Below are 23412 nucleotides of genomic sequence, written 5' to 3'. Positions count from 1 at the left end.
AGATGGCGACTGGTATCGTTTTGGGGTCGACGCAGGGGATCCAAAGTGCTTGTGTAGATCCAGGTTATACCGATATCGCAGCAGCATCAATGCGTATGCAACTATGTACTCGTTGGCCGATGTGAAAAGTGAACAACCCAGAGGGAAATTCTGTAAGCGAGCGGATGAAATTGAAAACGTCGGACTCTCTCATCTGGAAGTCGTATACGTCGTTCACGTGGCTCGCTCGTTAATTTCCCGCCATCCAGGCGGTGGCTTACGTCCTCCGTTTCGATTTTGTTTCTTTTATTCAAACGTAGCCATACAAACACCAACGGATCATTTTATCTAAGGCCAAGAATTAATTACTTCCCTCGAGAACATAATTGTAACTCGGTAGTAGTCTTCAATGGACAAACCTAACCTTTCTAATGCATTCCCATAGTTCTAATCTCGCTTGAATCTGCGAAAAAGCATCCTCGTGCCGCGCAGGTGGTAATACAACATTCGATTAACTGTCCTGGGAGAGAATTCATTCGATTAATATTCCACGAATCCACTAGATCTGGCCCCACATGAGAAATCTAGGTATCGCCGTTTCTCAAGATCAAGGATGCGAGGTGGAAAGGAAGCACGAAAGGACACGGAGGAAGAGAGAAAGGACAAAACATAGTGGAGCCAAGAATACAGTTATCCAGCGCTCGGTGAGTTCTTGCCGCGGTCACGTTGCCCGCTCTTCTTTTCATCTTTCCTGCCATTATCTCCATCCTCGCTTGCACTTTAATTAGCCCCGTTCCACTGCGAGCGTGTTCGGAAAGATTCTCTCCCAGGCCAACAAAATTCAAGCTAAGCTCGATATTCGAAACGGTGGACAGCGAGAAGGTGGAGAGCGAGGAGAGCTCCAGTCAAAAGCTTCGTTATTTATTTATTTATTTAGTGTTTTCACTGCATGACGAGGTAATTTTGATCGAAAGGAACAATATGAACAATACTTGCAATTGGTTTAACCACCTCGTAATACGACCAGGGTCCTCCTAGCAGTGAAACGTTCAGAACCTTGATTATTGAAGCTTGCAATAATCGAGGTTCTTGTTCTCGTCCCCAATGTTATTCATACTAACTCTGGTCCCTGATAAAAGTGTTGAATACTCCCCTAGGTTAATTAATACCTTTAAGAATTAAAAATATACGTATGTAATTTATACTATAATAATTATTGTCGGTTACCCTTCAATCTTAAGGAGAGAGGTGTTGGATATCGCTTAGGCCAATCTGTACCTTCTGTACTGGAATCTTCATTACTTTAGGTTAGTCAGTAGTTCTATCTTCATGGGATAAGTAAATATTTGTAAGTTTCAAACCTAGTCATCCGTCCATACACCTACGCTCCCTTGTACCCTTTGCTCACTAACTCCGAATAACACGTCCGACTCCTTAACATCCAACGATTCTCATTGGTCCATCCCCTTATTTCCACCACCTTCTGAATCCTTAAACGCAAACCTTTAAAAGGCACGCCAAAACTCCTCTCTCGAGCTCTTTCGTAACACAATTTAACAGAAGTAGGAACGCAGCGGTAATCTAGTTTCTAAGTAGCGAATTGTAGTAGAAACCGAACATTGAAGTAAATGGGGATCTAACAACGGCACTATCTTCCGTGCAAAAATCAAAAATACCCCAAGAAATATTCCTCGACAAGATACTCGAGTGGTCCCTGGAAGAAGCTCCCAAGAACCCTATGGGGCAGAGGAGTCGAAGAGGACGCGTAAGAACTGCGTGAAGGAGTAAGTGGACGCGTAGAGAAGTAGGTGGACAAAGGTAGGAGGAAAAAGAACGGATGGGTATGGGCAAGTCCGTGCATGCACGTAGGAAGATCGATTCTCGAGCGATCGTGCGAGTGCGTGGGGACCAGCGCGCGCCCCCGTTGACTCGTTGACTCACTGACTCTTGACGGACTTACCGTTAACCAGCAAAAGTGAACCGAGTAAGTCGTGTCTCTGGAACTTGCGGTACCGATTGCCCGTACCGCGCTACGTGTGGGACGATTTAAAGCTCGCCATTGTCGACGTTCGAACGTACATGCGCGCTTACACGTGTACATTTCGTTCTTCGGAAGTAAGTGCGAGCGCATGAACCGAGGACCAGTCAGTCCCTCGTCTGGCAATTTTCTTGGGGACAGTCAGGCCTAGTAGAACCTCGAGAATCGTTACTGGAATTATTAGAAAAGATTCTTCAGAAAATTATTTAACTTTCTCGAGGGTAGGTAACTCGAAAAGGGTTGGACCATATGGAAGACGAAGCTGAAAGACGGTCGACTTTCGGGAGTTACTCGACCATTTTCCCTCGGTTAGGGATAATTACGAGGATAGCGAGCCCTAAAAAGAGGACCCACCCCAAAGTGGGTAGGTCCGAACCCCTAGCCGCAACAGCTACTACTCAGAAGCAACCAAAAAAAAAAAAGGTAGCAACCTTTGATTTCCGGGTTATAAATGGCCTCCTCGAAGATCCAAATACTTTAGCAACATATGTTCCACGCAGACGTTCGAATAGATTGGAAGATCCACTTCAGAATATCCCTTTAGAAGATCTACTGAAGTCGACTCCCTCTTTATCGATATAATTGATCGTCGACCCTAATCTGAATAGTCGTGGGGCTGAGAACCAGTACAATAAATTCGAAACCATGAAAGAGTAATTAAATTTCACGGACACGAGGCAGAAATAAAACTGGTAGGCGAACTCGATTGGCACGAGCAAAGACCGCGATGAAATTGCAGGAACACTCTGGGGACACGTCATATGCAAATTGGAATAAATATCCTGGAGTCGTTCCGCTAATGGCCACCTTAACGATCCATTTCACAGTCGCTTGAAACCAGTAGTAGATAATGCGCATGTAACACTTAACCACCAGTGCGCATTTACGAAAAAATAATGGAGCACCAGATCCAAGTCCATAAATTAACGAAGAACTATTTCGATATCTACTATCTCGCGAGGCTGTGGACAGACCAGATTAAGAAGAGTCGGATATCTTGCCTATAAGGCGAAGATCAAAGGTGACAAAATTAATTACCATAATTTTGTGGACAGTAAACTCGTCGTTTACTTTGCACGACGATTAATTCCAGAAAAATTTCAACATGGCGCCCAAACTGATCGCGCGCAACGTTACGACCGGGTCGTGAAAACGAAAATGTAGCGTTTCATTCGAGATGGAGGCGATTTCCACGGGCGTGGATAATGAAAATGGTGCGTAAGGACGGCAGGAGCGTCCTTCGCGGTAAGGCGTGTCGATTACCGTAGGTAAATTGCGTGACAGACCGACGCCATTGAGGAGAACCGGCGGACCTTGACAGTGCGGGACTCCTTGACGGTACACCGATGTCAGTGAACCGGCCTACAGGACGACGAACGAGCGGGAACGATCAAGGATACATTCTGTACCGTCCGACATGACCGTACTTCGGCGGGGCCCCTTCCTTTCTCAATTTCTACCGCTCCATTCCTCGATTCCTCCTCTTCCGTAACTCGTTTAGAACTTACACAGGTACTGCTTTAAAATCCCGCGGTGAAAAAAATCGGTTTTTCATTTTTCCAACTATTTTTATTCTTCCAACGATTCCTAAAAATATGGAAAAAAAAATCGAGGAGAATAATAACAACAAAATACACTTCCTGTAACTTTATAATCGTAGTTCTGAGATTTCTTCGATGCAAAACCGGCATTTTTCATCATATTTTTGGTTTCTTATTTTTCACAGTTTGGATTTTGAACTGAAAACTGTGAAACAATTCTGGAACATGTATCTCGCTAACTGAAATAACTCTAATTTTTTTTCAAAGTTTTTCATGCAGCAGGACAAGAGAAATTCGTCGAAAACGTGAATTTTGTTTTTTCATGTTAACTCCCCAACCCGTCGAGATAGGAACTCGAAACTTGGCACAGATTAGTCTTTTTTTAATAACCAATCAAATACATCATCGCAAATCGAAATCGGTCTAAGTGCACTTTTCATCCCCAAACCCGGCTATACCCTTTCTCCAATTTCGCAAGAATTCCAATTTTGTAGAGAAAAATCGACTTCTTTTGAAAGGATGGTTGGGAAGCTCCTTAACATGTTGGGTGACAGGACTTTTCATCGAGGAATTAGAAAAAAAAATTCACGAGTTAGACGAGGTTAAGAAATTAAATACTACGAGAAATGTTACGTTATCTAAGGTTCGATGGTCTCGAGACAACATTTGAACTTGGTAGAAATATTCATGAGTTTCGAACGACGAAAGGTGGGGTTGCAAATTGTGCATACGTGTAATATACGTAACGTTGAAGTCGCGGCCGGTCTAGCGGTTCTAAATTGCCACAGCTATTAGTGGAATCTTTTCGCAATTGTATCATCTGTTCCGTCGAGGCTTGTAATTATGTTTCCATAGTTAAGCATGCCCGACGCAATTTAACCGTCTAATGGAACAAATGACGACACTATCTGCATACCGTCCACGGTGCATTAACCGCTAATTGTTATTCCGCGATAACTATTCGCGCTTGATTGCATTTCGGCGAAGACGCGCGATGTGGGATTTATATCGCTCGTAATTGATCGATATCTCTCCCTGATTTTTTATCGGAATAGTTTCATCGTTTATTTTATTATTTATGTTATTCGTTTCGGGTAATAAGGTCGCTGTAATTTCAACTTAATTTCTATTCTATTGCTCTCCGATTATCTATTTATTCGAAGTGGAGAAGGATCTGTTAAAAGTAGAAAAGTTATTAGTTCCTTCAAATCTACCAGTTTAGAGCTACCAGTGATCCTCTTGAAAATAAAAATTTAATCAGCTGCAGGACGATCGACGATGGAGTACTAAGCAATCTAATCGAAGACTTACCTTGGATCCAATTACTAAATTCGAAGAATCCCCGGAGAAGGTTCTCTTTCATTCGTCGTGGACAAATAATCATCTCCAAGATTCACATGCTTCATGGTTCGCGCTGTTGTCCAAGCCTCCCCTCCCTTCCTCCTCCTGCAACCCATGAAAACGCGACCGTCATTAGAGTCCATGATAATCGACTTAATCCTTTGGTCCTTCGAATTTTTTTTTTCGAAAACTCTTCACGTTTCCCCGATACGTCCGCTTTACGATATTATTTATGAACGATTAGAAAACTGCTGGCTTCTAAAATATTTACTCGGGGACTAATCCTTCCTCGTCCGCCAAAAACGCAGAAAAAAAAAAAGAAAAGGAAGCGAAAAAGCCGAGGACTTACAGATTTGAAAGAAAGGGTAATCCCAGAGTTTCTCGAGGCTTAACCCTTCAAACACGTCGTAAACCACCCTCGACGAATTGCCAGGCTCGAGGTAATCCTCGCGTTCCGACGCGGAGTCAACTTTTTCCGAGACTTTTTCCAACCGTTCGCAAGTACCTCTAACCACGCGCCATTGCTGTTAAACGCTTTTTCGATATCTTTTTCTGCTGGTCAGATCAAAGCTTGTTACGAAGGACACGTTTTTTCGCACGCGAGAAAACCGACGCGTTAAGCACCTCGTAAGCGGAGTCAATTTTTTCTCAATTCCTTGGGGACGATACCGACGCAAGAAATACACAAAGTCTCGTCCGGATCGTTCCACGACGAAACAATAAATATGAGTAAAAATGTGGCTGGTTCTTGATCGCAATGGAAAAATTTGAAAGGCGTTATAAAAGAGCAAACGCGCAGGTTATAGATTCCAATAAGTAAGTACCAATATTTACTATTTAATGTGTATTAAATAAATTATCCAACTTGTTCCTGCCTTCAGAGGTAGAAGAAGAGGATTCGCCTACACTACGAATAGACTGCGGATCTTTGTGCATTTATAGGAAATTTGAATGTGCAAGAATACGCAATACGCAAGAATATAAAAAAGATTGAAAGTAAAGTTCCTGTTACGTGTTACAAATCTGTAAGCCCTCGGCATTACTGTTTCATTCGCAAAATAAAATAAATTCTTATTTAGGTTCAATTTTTGTAGGCACGTTCGCGATGATTTTATTTTGCATAAAGATCCGCAGTCTAACTATGAAACGTAACTGTACCACCAATTACTTTTTTAAAAGTCTGCCTTTTTTTGCCAGACTTTCGAGCAGGAATGAAAAAGGATCGATTATGCGAGTCGTAGGAATACAGCCTTTCCGAGAGCATACGAAGATGATCTAATGGATATCTCGAGAGAACAGTTACGAGGGCGAGTCAGATCTGCGAGCAAGGCGTGATTGATGGTCGGAATTATCTAAACAAGTCGTTAGCACCGCGCCGCGGTCTGGACAGCTGATGGTATTCCACTTTTCAAGGGGAAATCGATTCCAAGGCCGTTAATCGTCCAACCCATTAATGACACGCGGAAATAGGTCGACGGGCTTGTTAATTATTGCCAGCGACGTACGCAACTCGTTACCTTGTTATCGTTTGCGCAGAATCTATTCTAGCGTATCCTGTTCGCCTATCGGAATGCGTCTAGGAATATCGGTCGAGGCAGCTGAGCATGGCGTTAGGGGAGGGAGGCAATCAATTTTCGAAACTTTAACGATCGAATAGGCTACCTATTACGGTTCTGTAATTTTCCACGAAAATGAATCCTTCGGCTGCTCGACGATTTTTGCTAGTTTTTTGTTAGTTCTTGCGCGTTGTCGAAACGCTCTAGCCGCGCAGCGATGCTGGACTGCTGAAATATGGCTTCTCACCTGTCATCGAATGACGAATAAAGAGCGGGTTATCGTTGATTGGTCTCAGCTCCCAGTTTGAAAAAAGTGGTTTTGAGAAAAACGAGTTTAAAGTTTTATAAACACTTTAAACGCGCTCTGAGGCGCTGCGGCAAAATCGATAATTCAACCTTTTAACATTTGGCTTTCACTATAAATCGAATGACGTATTATTTTTATGGCCCTAAAGTATCGTTTAAGCAAACAAAAAATCGATTTTTTTGAAAATCCTAGAGTGGTTAAGAACCCCTTAAGAACCTGTGTCACTTAATAAAGTGATTTCGAAAGGACTCTTATTCTTTTTCCCTTCTGCTCGTCCTACACAAGAAATTCTAATGTTTTCGAAACTGATCCGCCAAGTCGGACAGATGGCGCTAAAATTCGTAATAAACGCAGGCCGCGAGTGATTCGTGTAAAGGTTTTAGAACGCGTCGAGCAGTCTCGTGTCGCAGTCGAGAATGTTCCGTAGACTCGGAGGAGGCTTTGAAAAATGAAAAGCACACGTCGCGAGGAAGCCAGTAATTCCGGACTTTTAACCAGTCCCGGCGACGATTTCGTGGCCAAGACGACGTGCAATAAAGTTCCCATGCATCAATACAATTTTCTTTTTCTTCCGAAACGCCGAGACCCGGCCATAAAAAAGGGTTCGCGTTCGGCTCGAGGATTTCCTGGCCGAAGACATCGTCGAGAATAAAAAAAAACTAGCGATTCCGTTACGGACAGTAGGCAAGGCTTAAAAATGAAAGGAACCCTTGGTATGGCGGGGCTTCCTCGAAAAATGCTCTTTTTTATTGCCCCACGGCTCCGTGTGTACTGCCAGGGGTTGCGAAAATGGACGACGACAGGTATACGCGCGTACCTGAAAGAACCGAGCGAAAATTGGAACGATCGTCGGCGCAGAATTCGTTTCTGTTATTTATTGCGGTTTACTGCGACCCCCGCGCGATTCTACGAGCATCGGGGGCGATGGTGACGAATTACACCGCAATAAACGTCAGCCTTTCGCCTGATGTAATTATCCTTGAGTATCTTCGACGGGGTGTTGCGTCTTTTGTTGTGTGCTTGCTGATTTGGAGGAGGGGACAAGTGGAGAGAGGAGACGGTTCGGATCGCGTAAGTTTAATTTGCTGGGTGGTGTACTTAAGGGAGCTGAGCGCCAAGTGCTAAGTCGTTGCGAATTGGTGAAATTAGGGGTACAGATTTTGCGAGAATTAAAAATATAATGTTGGATGTGTAGAATATTCATAAAAATTAGGATACGTGATACGTGAATACAAATTGGAATATAAAATCGGGGTACACGATGAAAATATGAAAAAATCGAGGTTAAAAGGTAGAGAGATCGAGAAAAGAGACCATCTTATCGAATTGTTCTCTTAAAGAAACGATGAATCGAGGGTCGATCAAAACGTTGAACTTCAGACATCCCTATCTGGATGCCATATCTGGAGAATATGTCGCACGAATGAGAATCGTTTTTGTAACGTCAGCAGCATTTTTCTACAACTCAAATGGAAAAAGAATACAATGTCTAATGTGCTCTTTCTGAAACGTCATGGTAAAGTTACATAGTGAATCTAGTAGCGTGAAACTGATACCTCAAGACACCCCGATCGGCGGGAAAAAAATTTCAATTTGAAACGTAATTACAGCTGAATATATGTAAACGCACCGAACTTGTTTGTACACCTAATATAAATTGAGGGTTAATTAAAATTTTAAGCACCTTCCAGCACGTTCCTCCGTGGATGGAACGTGTCCAACGTTTCCGAACCGGAGAAAATTCTCATACAAGTTCGATTGAAATTCAATCGATGCGTTTCGGAGGGCGTGTGGGTGGTTAGTAAGAAGAAGCGACTTCCTTCCTCGGAGTCTAGGCCTTTGTCCTAGGGTAATGGAAAAGAAAGGGGCGCAGGTGGGGAGTAACAGGCTAGGAGATCTATTTTCCGCTCCCCTAACTCGAGATCCTCGTAGGTTCTCGCATCGGGAGCCATCCATCCATCCATCGGTCCATCGCATAGGAGCGTGGGAGAGAGGGACAGGTGGTTCGATTTATCCCTGCGTATCCTGTGCTCTTCAGTAGCACCTTACCTCGGGTATATTCGATATTTCTGTTCCATATCCCGTGGCCAACACACCTTGTGGGAAAGCTTCGTCGTTCGGGCCTCGATCGACCGGGGAAAACGCGATCGGTTTTCGAGCACGCCTACTATCCACCCTGCGAAATCTACAGTGGCGATTCGAGGGGCGCTTTTCGACCGAAGCAAACAACCACTTGGGTTTCGAGCACCGAATCGTCCGTTAGAAAATTGTATATCGTCGAACACCGGGATAGCAATCGTAAGTTTGCTGGTAGGTGACAAGCATTCTCAATGAGGAATTAACACGTTCACTGCCAGACTAATACTCTTGAACATTTCTACTGCGATTTAATTTTGTTTACAGACTTTTGGAAACTGCGTAATGAAACATTTATTTTGGTATTTAGTTTTGTAACTTCATCGAAATTCAAGTATTTCATTTAAATTCATTTTCTACGACACTCAACTTTCAGAATTAATAGTTTTCGTTTCTCAGTGAAAAGCACTGTCACGTGTTAAAAATAAGTTAATTCCGAAGGGAAGGTGTTTAAGACAATTAATCTGGATACAATTGGTGAATTCTAAGGAGGTTCTAAATCAGCCCTGGCCAACACGCGGCCCGCCGGGTGATTTTGAATTTCTATTCAAACTTTTGTTTCCCGTTGTATATGTGCAAAAAATATTGAACAAATAAAAATTTGCATGTGTCATTGCTATAATGCGCAAGTGCGATCACGAACTCCAGTTCTATATCTAATATCCACGAACGCCAAATGTTATTGTATTCAATTATAATTTGAATACAGTTATGAAATAAATGAATAAAGAAACAATCCACACATTTTTGCTCCTAGTAACAGAGGAGAGTAGAAGAATGATGCCGAGCGGTATTTTGTATATGTATTATATTTTTTAACCTAATGTTAATGTTATCTTTTAACTTATATGTTTACCTATAAACATATGAGAGGAACTATCTTCGTAATACATTCTATAAACATTTCTTACCCTTTCGAAAATCGTTAAGTGATTAATTGGAAATTTTTCGAATGAATTAGAGATATATATTTATGGTATTAGCTACAGAAAACATGGCCTTCCTTCTTTCCTGCTTTTTAGCGAAAGAACAATTGGTTTATTAGGAAAAAGAGGCGAAGATGTGACCACCTGTGTCCGCGACGTCCACCGTTTCTAAAAATAAATCCCTCGCACGACCACGGAATCCTGAATGACGAAATCAAGTTCCGTTATAAATTCGTGAAAGGTGCCTTCTGTGACGTAACCTTCCATCATCGCGCAGCTTTTCCACCGTGATTTCGAAATGGTTCGCAAGCTTCTGGTGTATCTACTCTTAACTCCCGTACTGTTGAACGAATAGAATTAAAATAAAATGAACGTAAAGATATTTTTTTCCACCTTTCCGTTCTTTTTCACCGAAAGCAAGTCGTCCTCGAGGGATCACAGGCTAGGACCTGACCAAAGAGTCCCCTCTAAACGCGCATTAGCGGTTTTCAGGGAAACGAAGGCGACCCAAAGGGTTAAGGTCCCAGCCAGCAGCCCCAAACAGTGGTCACGAGTTGTATTCGACCGATAATTTACCAAATAAGCTTCTCGTCGAATCACCAGCTGTAAATTTACTCGAGTCACCGGCGATCGGTGTCATTGTTAGCGACTTCGACGAGCATCCTCCGAGGAAGCTCGGTTAACCCCATCTTAATCTAACTGCCGTAATCCCGATTGTGCTTCGAAGTGTCTCGAGGCTTCGCTTCCGAATTCGAGGCAACGGGAGCGCGCCATTATGGTTCTGGCGATTGTGCAACCAATCGCTCTGACCTATTAAGAATTCACGAAGCCATTAATTCTTGTTTTAGTTTATATTACCGTCATTTCTATCGCCGTTACCTCAGACACTCAAAAGATAGAATGATTTAAACCAGAAAAATGAGTATTTCAGTATATAAAAATTTCTTAGAGTTTCGACGTGTTTTTCTTCGCTTTCCTAATGACAAATACGAATTCTAACTAGCAAATTGGCTCCAACCTCGACTACCCACCGGTTCCGAATTCTAAAAACTCCCACTTTCCCGAATTTCGAGGAACGCCATCGACGGCGTATCGATTACACACAGCGAACAATCGCGTCATCGTCGAGGATAGCCCACAAAAGGATTGGATCTGTGTTTTCGAGCCTCGCCGAGGATCTTTCGTTCTCACGAAACTGATCTGGTTCTCGAAGAGGCCTACGCGAGTCGGTCCTATTGAAAACTCGGTAGGAACCGCTCATAGAAAACGAACCCATTCAATATTCACGATCCCCCGTTTTCGTCCCTGGAAATACCTACGACGAAACCCTTTTCAGCCAGTTCCTGGCGTGAATCGCGCACCGCCGCCGACCCAGATTTTCCTCGCCGCGGAAGAGACGCGCATCTGGCGCGGAAAGGATGGAAAGGGACTCGAGTAACTATGAAAATCGTGCGTGACCAGCATCCACTCGAGAAACGATTAGTAAGAGAAAAGTTGGTAGGAAACTTTTCGTCAGGTTGGAACTAGGGCACTTTGGCAACTGTAGTTAGAGTACAAAGAAAATAGGGAGAGGTAGGGAGAGGGAGGAGAGTGAAACATGATGGACACAAATCATGATGGACGGAACTAATAGCTCGTGAAAATGATATTAAAATATGTGAAAATATAAGCAGGAGATTCTTCGGAAAAGTTTCCACGAGTTGAACCCACTAACATCCAAAAGAAAGATACTTTTCTACTGGTATTAAAATTGATTCGGCAAACAAAATGGTGGAGCGTGGAACGTGATGGGCCCAGAACTAATAACTTCTGAAAATGAAAATAAAAAAAGTGGAAATATAAACGGGAGATTTTCCGGAAAAGTTTCCACGAGTTGAACCCATTAAACATCCAAAAGAAAGACACTTTTCTACTGGTATTAAACTTGATTTGACAAAATGGTGGAGCGTGGAGCGCGATGTACCCAGAACTAATAACTTCTGAAGATGAAAATAAAAAGTGTGAATAAGTATAAACAGGAGATTCTACAGAAAAGTTTCCTCGAGTTGAACCCATTAAACAACCAAAGGAAAACAGTTTTCTACTGGTATTAAGATTGATTCGACAAACAAAATGGTGGTACGCGGAACGTGATGGATCCAGAACTAACAGTTTGTGAAAATGAAAACAAAATATGTGGAAACAAACAAGCCTGCATAAAGCGCACGGTATCGTTTTTACAGCGTTCCCCTGTACGGAAAAAGCTTGGCTCGCACGATAACTCGCGTAACTTTAAAAGCAGAAACGCTGCGTTCGGTCACGGTTAGTTATACCTTGCGCAAAATACGCGATGAACAAAAAGGGAATTAATTTCGCTGCCAGTGAGAATAATTATTATTCCGGTGTGAACGCAGCAGATTGTATATTTATTATTAGACACTAACGGCTAATGAAAAGCACGGTTGCCTGCGCAACTGCCTCGCAATTCGCATGTCTGATAAATATAAATACGCAGTCGGTGTTTTAGTTTTCAATGGCGCTTCCGCCATCTTCCAGAGACAAGTCCGCCTAGCGACCATCGGCGAGAAGAAAAAACCATGAAAACGGAAATGCGTGTGGCACGAAACAAACGTCGACCACGAAATCCCCGTAACCCTGCGCATTGGTCCTCTTCCCATGACCCGAAATGCGCATTGTACGCACGGAGGCGTTTGTTACGTCCTCCGGCAGGTTCATTCACGTTTCTTTTCATCGAGACGTTCATGCACATGTCGCAGGCTTCAAAGTCATGATTATGTAAATACTCGCCATTCATCCTCGACGAGTAACAGAAGAACTTGGAACAGATTGCTCAGCGCGGGCCTAACCATCTGCACTTTAACAGGAAACGTCTTCTACGCTCTACAAACCACTGGCTCGAACAGGAAGCTTCAGTTTGCCAGTTTTCGATTAGATTCGTGCAATAAATTTAATAAGAAGAAGCTAGTCGCGAGGTTGAACAATCGCCATTATTCCACAGGTCCGTCTGCTTTTGGCATGCAACGTGGTATTAAAGGCTCGGATCGCAGGAGCGGAAGTAATGAGCGATTTCCTGGCTTCTTAGATACGAATGCGCGTTACGCAACCATTTCGAAAAAGTGCTCGACGTTCGCCAGGGTTATCGATACACACGTGCAACTCGATTAACGCGTCCACGGGATTGTTTGTTCCCGTAGGCCAGACTCAACGGTCTATGCAGTTCATTTTAACCGAACGGCGCGTTACTAATTAATTATGCAGCAACGCGTCAAGCTTACTCTTGAACTCTGCTGCAACCTCGCGTGTAGGCCGAAGAGGAAAAAAAAATTACGAGTTCACATACAGCCGTGGAATGCTCGGCAAACGGTTAGGTTTACAGTTCGCTCAGCTGACGCCGTGGCTGCGTTGAAAAGAACACGGTACTCGCGGCATCGGTACAGGTTCTCTTCTTTCGACGACGAAGAATTGCAAATCGAATCGCTCTTTGTATCGCTCGCGGCCGAGGGAAATGCTAATCTCCCTCGACAACGACGAAACAATTTGTTCGGCGACGTTGCATCGATCACTGTCGAGGCGCACCAACGAAATGTGTATATTGTTGTAAACAGACGATTGATTCTAAGCTGAACTCATTCGCGGAGTCAGGATTGGAACGGGAATCCATCTTGGACGCGTGAAAATCGTAGCTGTACTCGACGATTTTATTTTTAGTTAAGCTAGATTAGATCAATACTTTATTCACCGGGAGCCTATTTATAGGCTTTTTAATTGCAGTATTTAGTTATTCGAATTTATTTACTGTGTCGATGGTTGTCTACTTACAATGTTCAGTGTTTGGTAACAGACTCGGCTTTCAACGTACCTAGTAACAGTATGAAGGAATTATTGTCAGCCTAGATTGGCATATGCTACTGTAGAAAATTCAATTTTGAATTAAAGTCTGCTTCTAAATAGCCCGGTAGATAAAGTGTTAAGATTTAAGCTCCGACAGCCTGGGACCAAAATGTGATGTTTACATTTGGCCTAAGCGATACACCACTAGGCTCGTGATAATAGGTTTTGGCCCGAATATTTGACACGAGTCTTGCACGTAGTTGTAGCTTAACGGGTTAACGGAAGGAATGATGTTTCGAATAAAATTCTGAAGCGAGGTTCTTAGACTTGATGTAAAGTATTTTCATTCTCTGTGCCAAAGTAGTGGAAGTAGTAGTTGGAAAATGGCGGGAAAAATAATTCACGCACAAATGTATTGTACGATCGCGTCGTGGTGCGATCGAATTCGAGAGTGCCTTTCGAGGTTGGCGCAATGATAGACTGCCGAACGCGATTAATAAAGTCGTCCCTGAGATGGCCAGCGGCGCGGGTTTCTTTTTTCGAAAGGAACAGAAACCGTGGAAGAGAAGGTAAGACGGATAAAAGAGGGAGAAGGTGAAAGAGAAAGAGCGAGAGGGGAAGTACGGGGACAAGCAAAAGAGGAGAGGAGCGAGATCGCGAGGCGTCGGAGCGGCTGTCCTTGGATGCTCGCGGATCGGTGGCCACCGGCAGTCAATGACCTAACAACGCTCTTGTATCCACGTCGCTTGGCTGTGCTTCGTTCGTTTCGCCTCGTCTCAGCTCGCCTCGCTCGGGCCAGCTCTCTGCAAGCTCACCTTCGGCTGCCTCCAACAGAGCCCAGGTTTTCTGCCGTCTCGAAGGGCTTCGCCGCGTCTCGCCTCCCCGCGACTCGCTTCGACTCGCTTCGACTCGCTTCGCCTCGCTTCACCGTCGCTCATTACCTTTTCTTACCGATATTTCTCTCCGCGACTTCGATTCCACGCTCTCCGCGACTTCGATCCTCCAGGTCCATCAACGCTCCAGCTTGGGAATAATAAACCTCTCCAAATCGATCGCTTTTCTACTTCGATCGCGTGGATTTAGAATATCGAGGACTTTGTTTATTTTACGCATCGAATCGCAACAAATCGTAACAGATTCAGCCCGGTACCTCGATTCCGTCCATCAACGTTGTATCAAGGTTCTTTCAGCTTGGGAATAATAAACCTTTCCAAATCGATCTCTTCTCTGCTCCAATCGCGTGGACGTTGAATTTTCGGGATTTTTGTCTATTTTTTTTTGTCTATCATACTGAATTTAGATTCAGCCTGGTAGGACTAATTCTACTACGCCTAGGACTTCCACTGTCTCTGACCTAGCATGAAAATAGTTCAAACCAAGTGTACCCCTCGGTGACATTTCTTGTACCAAGCCTAGGACCTCCCCTGTCTCTACCCTACTATAAAAATAATTCAAATCAAGTGTATCCCTCGGTGACATTCTTCCACTTGGCAGATTCAACCTGGTACCACGCACTCTACCAATCCTGGGACCTCCCCTGTCTCTGACCTAGCATGAAAATAATTCAAACCAAGTGTACCCCTCAGTGACATTTCTTGTACCAAGCCTAGGACCTCCCCTGTCTCTACCCTACTATAAAAATGATTCGAAGCAAGCAAACCCACAGTGACATTCTTTCCACCAATCCTGCGACCTCCTCCAGCTCTGTCCAAGCACGAGAATGATCGAAACCAAGTGTACCCCTCGGTGACATTCTTCCCAGCCGCCAACGATACTTTTTCTTCCCGATTTCTTTCTGTTTTTCGTCCCTGCGGTCTGAAACCGATCGACGCGTTACGCCGTGTTTGGTGCCTGGCTTTTCCACGGTCCACTGCAATCGCTCACCATGCGTAAAATATTCTGTTTTCTGGAATCCCAACGATTACCAATTCGCGATACCCGAGCTCGTCCTCCTTCGGCGTACACCCACGATCGTGGATTATTCGACCAGGGAATCGGAACTTGAAGTTATCGAACCTCGGAATTATTTCTTAGCTATTATTCCGCGTGCGAATTACTAAAACGATTCCTCGGTAATTTCAATCTTTCGAAGTCGTGCCCGCGAGCGTCGCGATCGCGATGAACGGAGTTGAACTTTTACGACGTCTGGACGTCTCAATGTCGTCGACGTGCGTCTGCGGGAATCGGAGAGTTACGCGAGCAAGACAACGGTCGCAGGGAAACCTAGAATTACGTCTCGTCCGCGAAGGAACTTGCCCGAGGAAACGGGAATGAAATTGCCGGCCATTACAGTAGCCAGCTCTTTTTGTCAGACGTGCTGCGACATTGACCGTGTCTCGATTTCCACGACTCGTTTTGTCGTCGCCATTACGTTTCCTCCAGTTAGACCAATAATAATACTACCGTTCCGCGGAGAAGACTCCTAGGATTTACTTCTTACGCTCGTTGGGAAAATTGCGGTTATCTAATAAAGGAACTTTCCGTTCTTTTTCAAATTCTTAGGCTCATCCATGTTCTTTTTTTCTGCTTTCGCAAGCAACTAACACAGTATCATCGGTCCACGTAGTTTTAGTCATTCTTTCTCGCGATTTACGCTTATTCAATCCACGCGAGTATAACGTGCTTCGTTTTACTCTGTAAATACTTATACATATCTGTGTGTTTTACCTTAGTGTAAGGACTCTAGCGTAAATATCTGTTTGTACATATTTCGTGACAGTAAACTCTTTAGCGAACCTGTGTGTACCGATGTTCAACTCAGACTCCTTAGACCTCGCTAACTCTTAAACAAGCCCTTTGAATTCCAGATTTATCGAAGGGTAACTATTTAAAAAAAAAAAAACGTAAGCCTCGTAAGCTGAAGAATTCTACAACTGCGCGTAAATGTAGAATTATATTCCGACCGACGAAAGAATGTTCACCGCACCCAAGTGCGCTTATAAATTAATAGCAGGGCCCACAATCCACTTGCAACCGTTAGTTTCCCACCCCATGGTGGAAACAGTTCCAGGCCCATCTTTATTATAATTTACCTCCCGATCCAATTACCCGAGTTTACCAACGTCGTATAACTTCCACGTGAAAAGTCGAAAAGTCAAAGGGAATATTGGGTTCCCGAGGGTTAACACTCGTAAAACGCCCTCGTCTTTTGTCTTTTCGTGAACTCGTTGCGTAAAATTGTCCCAAAGGGCTCGAAAAGGGGACGAGAAAATTGCACGATCGTATTTTATCGAGGCTCGAAAGTGTCGAACCGTGGGGACGGTTTCGTGCCGTCGAAAGTGGATCGCGGATTACCCTCGAACCGCTGTAAACGCTGGTAACCGAAAAGAAAAGGGAACGCCGTGTTCCCCGGTGAAGGATTCGCAGCCCTGCGCAATTCTACCCTACTTAACGTCACGGTGACCTAAATAGAGCGGTCCGAGAACAGGAAAACATCGAGCAACAACAGCAAATTTTACGACAGGGTTGCGAGTGCCTCCATCCCTTTCATTCGCGCTGGTCGTAATTAAATTACGTTAAGAACACACGGTACAAAAAGTTAATAAAGGATGGAATTCGGGAATTTTCGGTGCAAGGATACCTGACGTTCGGCTGACTTTCCATGAAGCTAACTGTACCCCCGCAGTGAACGCTGTTCCTAATATTACGGTAACGCCAGGTAGAAGCTGATTCAGCAAAACAGAACCCATAGAAGCAACAATCGCTAATGCACCCCATCGCGAAAACGATGATTGCTTCACGCTCGGTCGGGCTGGCTGTACGATCGAGTAAAAAGTCGAAAAAACGTAAACAGCGATTGGTCTAGGTCGGGAATAATGGGCTCGAGATCGAATTTGTCGCGACGAGTGCGAAGATTTACCGTAATTCGACGCGACCTGACCATCTCGAGACGAGCGTGAGCGTTTTTGCGACGCCACCCCCGACGGACCACGCTTCCATTAACAGACTTCCGCTGTTAATGCTTCGTTTGACCATGTCCACGTGACGTTCAGCCTTTTCTGAAACGTCTATAGATTCTATAGTATAGAGTGGCTCGAGTTAGGTTTGGTTGGGCCCCCTCCGATCAACGAAGCAAAAACTAAAAAAACTAGGTTTGGTTGCCTGATTTCGTTTCGGAGCGTGGCGAGCACGGGAATTAATGGCGCCACTGTTTTGGGCGATATCTCGCTTACGGTTGTCGTTACAGCGAAGAAGTACTCGACAAAAGTTACTGGAAATTCAATTTGAAAACTTTTACGTGGTATTCGAATTTGTGGTACTATTTATATTAACGGAGATATCGAGCTTCTAATGGAGGTGACGCAGAAAGAAATTTACGACGTTCGTTATGTAATTATTTGATAGGACAAATGACTAGTATTAAAGGCACTTTTTTCAAATATACTTCGCATGAAACTGAATTGAATAATGCATGAAACAATTATGCGTAATTTATATACACTAATGTAAGAACTGTATAGAAAAGTTTGAGAACGTCGCGGTAAGTTATTAATTTTTAACCCTTTGCACTCGAGAGGTGACTCTCAGTCACCGCTAGGTTTCCTTTAGGTATAATTTCTTTGGAACTCAAAGTGTCAATAAAATGATTGTCGTTGAGGCAAAGGTGACTTGATTTTCAAATTTCAAATTAGAGATCTCGTTTTCGAAGTGAATCTAAACTTAACATTCGTGACAATAGAATGCTAAGAAAGCATCTCGAGTTGCTGACAGATACCAGAAGAAAAGGCCTCGAGTGCAAAGGGTTAATCCGATCCAGATAAGCTTCCATCCTTCCTGGATCTCAATCACGTAGTATGGCAATGTTGAATCCTTAATTGCAATAGGAATAACATGATTCGTAATCTTTGTAAAATCGGACTTTAACCGCCTCGTACAATAGATGTATTCCTCAGCAAACCAACGATTCAACCCTTATTAATTATATTCAATTTTCTAAAATCTCATGGCTTATCGTCGTAAATCACATATCGTTTCTAGTATACTAACATGTATACTGTGCTTACATAGTAATTGTATCTAAGTTTAAGTTTGTTTAATTCTGTAACGTGTACCGATTGATTTAATTTACAATGTATTTGTCAATATGCTCGGGAATGAGCATGTTACTAATAATCCCGTAAGGAGTTCAATAGCGTAATAAATAAAAAAAAAAAAGCTACCATCCTTCCTGGATCGTGTCATGTAACTCGGATAGCGATTTTCATTTAGCTAGTAACAGATCGAGAGCAGATAGTCTTTTCTCGGCTCTGGCTGACACTCCAGGCCTGGCATATGCAACGACCCCTATATTTTTAGTCTGGTTTCGCGGAAAAGAAGCTCGTCCTGATCGTGACCTTTCCTTGTCGGTCGCCTCGCGAAGGTCGAGCCTAACCGAGGAGATCGGAAACCGCGCATCGACGACTGCTGCGTTCTAGCGCTCCGCTGCACGGGGCATCCACACGTACGATGGCCTTGACCGTTTTCTCCGTGTGTGACACCAACAGTTACACGGCTCTCTATACAAGGTGTTCGAGTTATTCAGAGATTTCTCCCGCTGGAGCTCGCGTATTTCTCTTACTCTCAGAGCTGAATAACAAGGGCAACAACGAGTTTTGGGCACTTCGAGGCTCGACATTAATCCTTTGCACTCGAGGGCAAGGCACACGTCCGCCATCTTGGAGAACCCTGGTTAAAAGCGACCAATCGACGATGGTGAACGCTTATACTAGTGGAGATGCTTCCTTATCATTCTATTGCCACGAATTCTAAGCTATCTAGATTTGAGAATGAGGTTACCTTGACCTCGCCGACAATCATTTTATCGACACTTGGAGCTCCAAAGAAATTAAACCTAAAGAAACATTAAGTATCGTAGATTTGCTGCGTGGAATCTAATCGCGCCTCTCAAGTCACCTCTCGAGTGCAAAGGGTCAATGGACATAAAATTGGAAAAAACGAGAATCTAACATCGAAAGAAAAAGTAAAACTGTGAAATTTGCGATGTTCGTTACAGCGAGTCGAAAGAGTCTTTCTTTCTTTCTCGGAATCGCGGTGGTTGTTTAAAGGATCGAGGAATTTTCAGAGACGAACTGATCGAATAGTCGGTGATTCAGCGAGCACCCTGTATACCTGAAACAGTACGTGAGCGTTCAACCGCGCGTACTCACGACTCACGATCAAGATCACCGTTCTCCGTCGTTCAGATACCATGGGCGAATAACTTCGCGCCAGAACATTGCTCGACTGTGAACAGTCTGAATCGCCAAACGAAGACACAGAAGCTCTGTAAATCGCGGTTTTCAAAAACGCTCGCAGCCCTTTCGCCCCTCAATTTTTATACATTTGTATACTGTGTACGAGTGTAATATTATATATGAGGGTAAGTGTGTGAGTGTACCCGTGAATGCAATGGTTGCCTGGGAACGCGGTGTGATTTGTTGTTTAACATAATTCGGAGTTCAGTTCGGTCGAGACAGTTGTAAGAGTCAGTCAATAAATAATAATACGTTTGACAAACGGCAATAATGACAAACTGCAATGACTGTTTAAAGTCATTAGATTCCTACAATATCATCATTAGACCATGGATCTTTATGCAAATTTTTACAAATACCGGAAAAGAATCGAAACTTAAACGAAGGAATGTTTCATAAGCAATCCATAGTTCGATCGTCATTTTCTTTTGAAACCTGTCGAAGCTTTCAGAGCGCTCTAATGCTTTAAACCAGCATTTTTACCAACGCTAACATTTTTGTAGAATCTTTAAGTGTTCCCAAGCCGAAGAAAAGTCAAGAAGAAGCCTCAGCGTCGCTATCAGGCGGAAGTGTTTCACCTTGCAGCGAAAGCCAGTGCAGGTCCCCGAGGAATGCCACGAGTTCGTGTTCGGTATTGCAACACACGTTGCGGAATGCAAAATGCATTTCGGGGTGTGGCGTGGCAGAGCAAACGTCTTACTGACTCACATGCACCGCATGGATCGGGCTGGTCGAGATTCAACCGGGCTGCCTGCCATACATGCTTCCCCGAACGTTCCTCCAACGTTCGCCATTTTCAAACGGTGGGGCCACTCGTGCGAAAATCAACTATCGGTCGTTTCGTGGAGAAAACTTGGAAAATACGTACCAAACTATTTCAAGAGCTTATTAATAGATTCTAAGATAGTCATTAGAAATACGTTTCTCGTACGATACTCAATGACGAATTAACCCTTTGCTATTATTCTGGTCGGAATTAATTTCCGAAGAACGAGTGATACGTAATATGCAAACTTATGAAGGTTAAACAAGATTTATTAATTCTTTTGTGGACTTTAGATATATGTTTACACGATGTGTTTTAATGTAACATTTTTATGTGAAAATCATATTTTATAGTTCTCCATTATGTGGTATCTTTCGATAACTTTCTTCTTTCCATTTTGAAGTATTGTTTTTTTGGAATATTTTAAGAAACTAGAATACCTAATTACACTTAAACACAATTTGTAAAATATTATTTGGAATTCTACCAAGTATTTTCGACTATTTGGTATATATTACAATCTGTTACAGAAAAAATAACAATATTCAATATATTTGTCTTTGAAAAATGTAACATGTAAATATTTCACCCACTGGCCTACCAAATAAAAAAAAAATTATCATAATTGCACTGGAACTTTTCCTACAAAAAATTCTAGAAAATTGCCTTGAAAATTAAACGTTACACAGGTGGAGCCCCTCAAAACCAGACTCGGCCCTAATTTCTCGAGACCACGTACGAAACACCATGAAATATTTGAGAGACACCAACCTATCCCGGAAAATATAAAATATCCTCGTCGCTAACAACCATCCAATCGATGCGACGTAAAGCCTCTATTTAAGAAAAAGAAAGAATCTCTTATGATACCGATGTCTATGGCGACCGTGATTACGGACGTCCAGCGACGCATAACCCAGCCGTTCTAACCCAGATTGTTTTCTCGCGGGTCGATCGCGGTAATACAATGCGAGGCCTTGATCTTGACGGGCAGGGGGGAAAAGACACGCAAGAAAACCTCGGAGGAAGCGGAGGAAAAGCGAGAGAGATCACGTTGAACGCAAGCGATCCAGGGCCAACGGAGACGCGAAGACTCGCGCTCTCGTGATCCGATCCACGTGTCGCCGAGCGAAGGTGGTCGCACTGTCGCCATTGCGCAGCGAAATCGTGAATCATTAATCATCCGATTCGGAGACGGGCGAACCTCTTGCGCGAATTTAAATTTCGAGTAACGAATGGACGCTATACAGGGTGGTCCGCGCAATTGTTTCAAGCCATAACTCCGTTATTATTGCATTTACGAAAAAATGCCAAAGGAGAAAGATAAATGGTTCGAAGAGCGCTACATCTGTAGGCCTTTAAATATTTTTTAGATGCAACAGTCCATATGCAATTAACAATTGCGTCGTTTCTTTAAATAGAAATGCATATTTTTTTTTCGTTTTTACACAGATCGATTATTCTGTTCATTCTACGTAAAAAGTGATTAGGGTACATTGGCAAAAAATTGATTAGTTCTCGAGATATTTTCAAAAAATGTCTTTACCAAAGAAGATGCTCGAACTCATTTCGTTTTGAGGTAAAGAATTCCTATGGCTGTAAACCGTTAAAAATACGGTCGCAATTGTAGAAAAGTTTGCGAATACGATTTCAATCGTAATTGCAGACAAATTTGCGCTCACGATTGTAATCGTAACTCGGAAAGATTCGATTACAATCGTATTCGTATTTGCGATTACGATTTTGCCCATCACTGAACTAGATGTACATGTGCCAGTCATCCCCCCCCAAGAGGTTGAATAATCTTTTAATCGACGCTTTGAATTGAATAATCGTCGGGGATAGATCGCCATACATTGTCTATTTTTGGGCAAATGGACTGTAGAGACTCTGACGATAAAACAACGCGTGACGACGGGTAATTTTCGAAGCATGAGCGTGGCTCTATGAACGTTAAATACCACGGCGACAGAACGTCGGAAAGTGGAACTGGTCGAGTCGTGGCCAAGACACTTGTTTACTCGAACGATCGTGGCCTCCTTTTCGGTCGTATACCTTCGCTAATTCACTTCGCTTCCTCCGTCCCCTCTCTGTTCTTCTCTTCATCCTTTCCCCTTTCGTTCTTTCTCCACCCCCCCCCCCTCCTCCTCGTCCCGCAGGTTCCCTCTATGGTATCTCTACCTGTCTCTTCTTCGACAGATTCCTCTCGCGACTGCAGAACATCGTAATCGTCGAGATCCACTGGACACTCGATGACTCCTCATCCTCTGTCGTCCGCTTCAAATTATTCCATCTATTTCCTTCTTTCCTTATTTGTTAGCCTCAGACAGAAACTCCCGAGAAAAAACGAGCGAATAAAGTCGCAGGGAATAGGAGAAGAGAAAATGTAAACAGGACTTTTTAAAGATGGCCAATCTTTTTACACGCGTATATACATGTGTATAGTCCATCAACCAAACCTTCGATATATACATAGTTTAGTAGATTAAATCTAACTATTATTCTGAATACCTATCCCTTGAATTATTTAGTTAAAGAGACCCACAGCAATACATCTGTACCGCTCGAGGTGTATTGCATAATAGAAGTTACGAGGCCAACTAACAATCCTAGTGGCAACCCTTCGTTAGCCATACGTAGGTGCGTCCACGACATCCAACCTTCTAGTGGCAACCCTTCGTTAGCCATACGTAGGTGCGTCCACGACATCCAACCTTCTAGTGGCAACCCTTCGTTAACCATACGTAGGTGCGTCCAC

The 23412-nt window shown here is 43.4% G+C and overlaps 1 protein-coding gene across 1 annotated transcript in view; it reads right to left on the bottom strand.

Annotated features, from left to right (window-relative positions):
* The window catches only part of LOC128872670 (transcriptional regulator ovo), a 98424-nt gene that overhangs the window by 48261 nt on the left and 26751 nt on the right, over positions 1-23412 (bottom strand). The window contains exon 3 of the mRNA XM_054115601.1: positions 4870-5004. Coding sequence (XP_053971576.1) covers positions 4870-4942 — 73 coding nt within the window. The 5' untranslated portion in view covers positions 4943-5004. The remainder of the gene's footprint in view (positions 1-4869; positions 5005-23412) is intronic.

The sequence above is a fragment of the Hylaeus volcanicus genome, chromosome 2 (genome assembly GCF_026283585.1).
Source record: "Hylaeus volcanicus isolate JK05 chromosome 2, UHH_iyHylVolc1.0_haploid, whole genome shotgun sequence".
NCBI lineage: Eukaryota > Metazoa > Arthropoda > Insecta > Hymenoptera > Colletidae > Hylaeus > Hylaeus volcanicus.
This window is presented reverse-complemented; position numbering and strand designations above follow the sequence as displayed.